The sequence below is a fragment of the Saccostrea echinata genome, unplaced genomic scaffold (assembly GCF_033153115.1).
Source record: "Saccostrea echinata isolate AGI-Se365-2 ecotype Australia unplaced genomic scaffold, CSIRO_AGI_Sech_v1 ptg000016l, whole genome shotgun sequence".
In the NCBI taxonomy this organism is placed as follows: domain Eukaryota; kingdom Metazoa; phylum Mollusca; class Bivalvia; order Ostreida; family Ostreidae; genus Saccostrea; species Saccostrea echinata.
In genome coordinates this window covers 19,844,902-19,848,790 of record NW_026889765.1, presented here as the reverse complement: position 1 = coordinate 19,848,790, position 3,889 = coordinate 19,844,902, and the positions used below count along the sequence as shown (strand labels likewise).

Here is a 3,889-nt window from a genome sequence, read left to right as displayed (position 1 = left end):
TGTTTCCATTGTTATCTTGTTTACCATGCTACCATAAAACTTGCATTAAAGAACTTTAAAAAAAACATAGATTTTAATTTATTTCTTGTTCATGATATAATTCTTGTTAAAAAAAGAAGAAGAGGAAATCCAATCTGTTCAAGTGATTTTTTGAATTATATTCTTACATTTTCATTAAAATCAGGGGTCCATTTTAAAAAAGAACTAACGACTAAGACCAAAATTTAATTCTGCTTATTACTTTCTAATTTCAATTGATGTGACAATGGTTTTAATCTTTTTAAATGAATTTAACATGATATTTTTATGCTAGAAATTTTAAAGAGAATCATTGATTTTGCAAAATTTTACAATCAACGAAAGTTTTTGGTCTTAGTCCTAAGTTCTTTTGTAAAACGGGCCCCAGATCCTTTGAACCAGTCCCATAGATTGCTAAAAAATGTTTCAGATCTAAATTTTTGACATGATTTTATTGATATTATTTTAATAGGTACATTCATTAAATTGGTGCAATCACAATACAACTTCAATGGAAATATATAACATAAAAACTTGCCATTGAATTTTACTGATATATCATGCTCAGATGGTTAGTTCATGGGGATCTAATACACCTGAAACAACCTTGACATTTTAAATGAATTTTACAGTACTTTTGACATTATAATCTCAAGATTCATAGACCTAGAACAAAATAAGTCACAATTCACAAAATGGCATCATTGGTGTTGACAATGGCAGCTACAACACGCACTATCTTGTCCCCGGCTGTAATGCGAGAATCTGACTTCCTCTTGACTAGATTTATAGGTAATGGGCCTTTGATGATCTCGAAGTCCTTCATCCTCCCAATGAGACGCTCAATGTGGATCCGAGCTCTCGACATCTTGCGAGACTTCTCGACATTCTCCTTTGGTAGCTTGCTTTTCCCTTTAGTGTAAGCAGGCACTATGAGCTGGGCTCCTTTAAGGGCAAAATCCTCTGTCATGTTAAAGCCTATATCAGCTAGTACAACATCTCCTGGCAAGAGTTTGTCAAGAAGCCCGGATTCACATGTGATTTGTCTGTCACTTACTCGTCCTCCCCAACATGTAGACAGGAAAGTCACACAACCTGTAGGACTCACACCCACGAGAATCTTAATGGTGTTGTGTCTCTTGTAGTTAGAGTAGGTCTGTGCTCTTGCCTTTAAATTTGACGGCCTGTCAATAAATATCTCCGTACAATCAATCACACACTTGACCCTCCTGAATACTTCATTCTGAAAGACTTCGGGTAACTGACACACATCCGTTTCTGGCCAACGCACAAGACCTCCCAAAGTAGAATAAAGGGCATATAACCATGCATGAAATATGTTGGTCACTGATGACTGGCTTATGTTGAACCGGTAGGCTAAGTCCGTCATGGCAAGGTTCCTTCGTAATTTAACAAGAGTCAGGAGAAGTTATTATTATTTAAACACATGAAGTAAAAATAAAAAAAAGCTTTATCAGGACATAATTTACAATTTTAAAAAGATTTTTTGGGGGCCTATGTCATGCACAAATATCTGAAATAACAATACTCGGCCTGGAAAGAATATTACAGAATTGAATAATCTGTAGCATCGAAATACACAAGCCAGCATCGTTCTCTTATAAATTTACTCTTGTTGAACTAAATTGCACTTTTGTTCCTTTTCACAACTGGTCAGAAGTATCTCAAAGACTTCTGTAGTCGTTTAAGCAGTCATTTATGGGTGCAGTTACTTTTTATCAATGAATATCGTAATGGTTGAATAGTGAAGATAAATCTTACAAATTATAATTTTCTTTTTAATGTCATCGTATCTCACTTTACTTACCGCTTATGAAATGCTTGGAGCAAATTCGGGAATGGTCGGAGGGCTCCCAATCTTCCCGCTTAATGGCCGAAACCCACTTAACTCTCAGGTGTTCATCCTTTGGTATACGAAAGAACTTCAAATTTACACCAGCCGTTTGTCTACTTTTACAACCAAATGCACAACAATGAGCCGGCATTGCACTGGGATTCAAGCATAAAACACATTCACTTGTTCAAAAATCACTGTCATGTACGTAAACAATCAATATGGCGGTTTTACAGGTAAAGGCTATTGTTGAAAGGTAAGCGACCTTGCCCTACGCTGTAGTGCGCATGCCCACGCGCAAGGCATTATGGGATACTTTTTTAAAAATAGAAAGGGCGCCTAATAAGGTCTATACGATGAAATATTTTTTAAAATATCTTTATTTACTTCCTAAAATTCTATTTGGCAGTAAACTAAAACAAAATCACATTTCAAATTACTCATTGTAGTTCAATCAAAATTAGTACATATAAATCTTTTTATTAATGCTCCATTTACATAATGACCCCTGGGTCGAGTTTTCTGCTGGTGGACTATTACATGTAGTCCCCAAGGGTCTCTATAGCTCTGTAGTTAAGTACTTCGGTACTGACTTGAAAACACTGATGTACATTTACATGTAATTGCTGTGGTAAAATTTAGAAAATTTCAAAATTAAGGATTATCTCCCTCATGCATAGCTCTGATCCTTCGACATATTTAGTCTTTGACATCCTTTTTCAGCTCTTAAATATTTTGGATTTCCAACGTTTCGGCTTGAGCATCAATGAAGAGACATAATTTGTCGAAATGCGCATCTGGTACATCAAAATTGGTACCGTATATAATTCATATGTACCATCGAGGTTAATCAATTCTAAACAATTGACATTTGATCCTTCAAACCTCGGTATTTTAAGTGAAAATAATAAATATTGTATTATTGATAAATTAATCAAATATAAAAGAATCTTTCTTTTTAATATCGATGAACAGAATAAAAATAATGCATACCGATGCTTACTGATGGGGCAGATGGACAAAAAGCATTAAGCCAACTAAACACTGACTGGTTTAGGTTTGAGATTCTAAATAGTCTTAAAAACCAGAGACATAAAATTATCGCCTTATTTAAACTTAAGTGTTAGTAGTACCTCTCTCTCTCTCTCTCTCTCTCTTTTTCTCTCTCTCTCTCATTATTCTACATTAGCCCAAAATTAAGGGACATTCAAAACAGAATTACCGTTCACGGTAGCTCAGTCGGTAGAGCGCTTGCTCCGTGATCGTGAGGTCGCGACTGATCTAAGTAGATAAAAAAATGGTAGTAACTGTTCCTTCGCCATGCGCTCGGCACTTTAAAGTGAAAGTTGCGGGTCCTTCGGATGAGATCTTAAAAACCAAGGCCCCGTGTCACGGCAGGCGTTGGCACGATAAAGATCCCTCACTGATCAATGGCCGTAAGTGCCGAGTAAACGTCAAAATTTGAAGCCCTTCACAGGTATATGGTGACGTCTCTATCTGAGTGAAAAATTCCTGAATGGGACGTAAAACAGCATACAATCAATCACTCAATCAAAACAGAATTTAATTGATTAAGGATTTTAACCTGCGTCATTGATACTTCAGATAAAATGATATCCAACCCCTTTGAGGCAAAAAAAAAAGATATACTCAAAATCATATCTTTGAGCTACATGTATAATAAAATGACACCACTGTCTTGAAGTATGAATTCATGACAATTACAATTACACAGAGACAGTCCTACCGGTATATTAATCAAAAAGCCATACACCCTTCCAGTTCCTGTTATAAAACGAGGCATCCTAAACATTTCAACCAATTATCAAAACTTTTCATATTTATACAAATTGTATTTTTAAAAAATATCTTTTCAAGAAAAGCAAAGCCTTGATTATTTATTAATAATAATATCATGATTACATGTTATATAAAAGTATCCTAAGGTATGGTACATGTTTATTGAAGTTTGTTAGATCTAACCCCCCCCCCCTCCAAGGGGGAGGGTGGGGGTAC

General features: G+C 35.5%; 1 protein-coding gene across 1 annotated transcript; it reads right to left on the bottom strand.

Moving 5' to 3' along the window:
- Window positions 1-706: 706 nt before the first annotated feature.
- On the bottom strand, window positions 707-1,408 carry LOC133188205 (uncharacterized). The gene has a single exon (XM_061323583.1). The coding sequence runs from the start codon at window positions 1,406-1,408 to the stop codon at window positions 707-709; it is 702 nt and encodes a 233-aa protein (XP_061179567.1).
- Window positions 1,409-3,889: the final 2,481 nt, after the last annotated feature.

Bases quoted from the DNA above. Each gene is read 5' to 3' on its own strand.
- LOC133188205 (XM_061323583.1), bottom strand. From the start codon at position 1,408: ATGACGGACTTAGCCTACCGGTTCAACATAAGCCAGTCATCAGTGACC.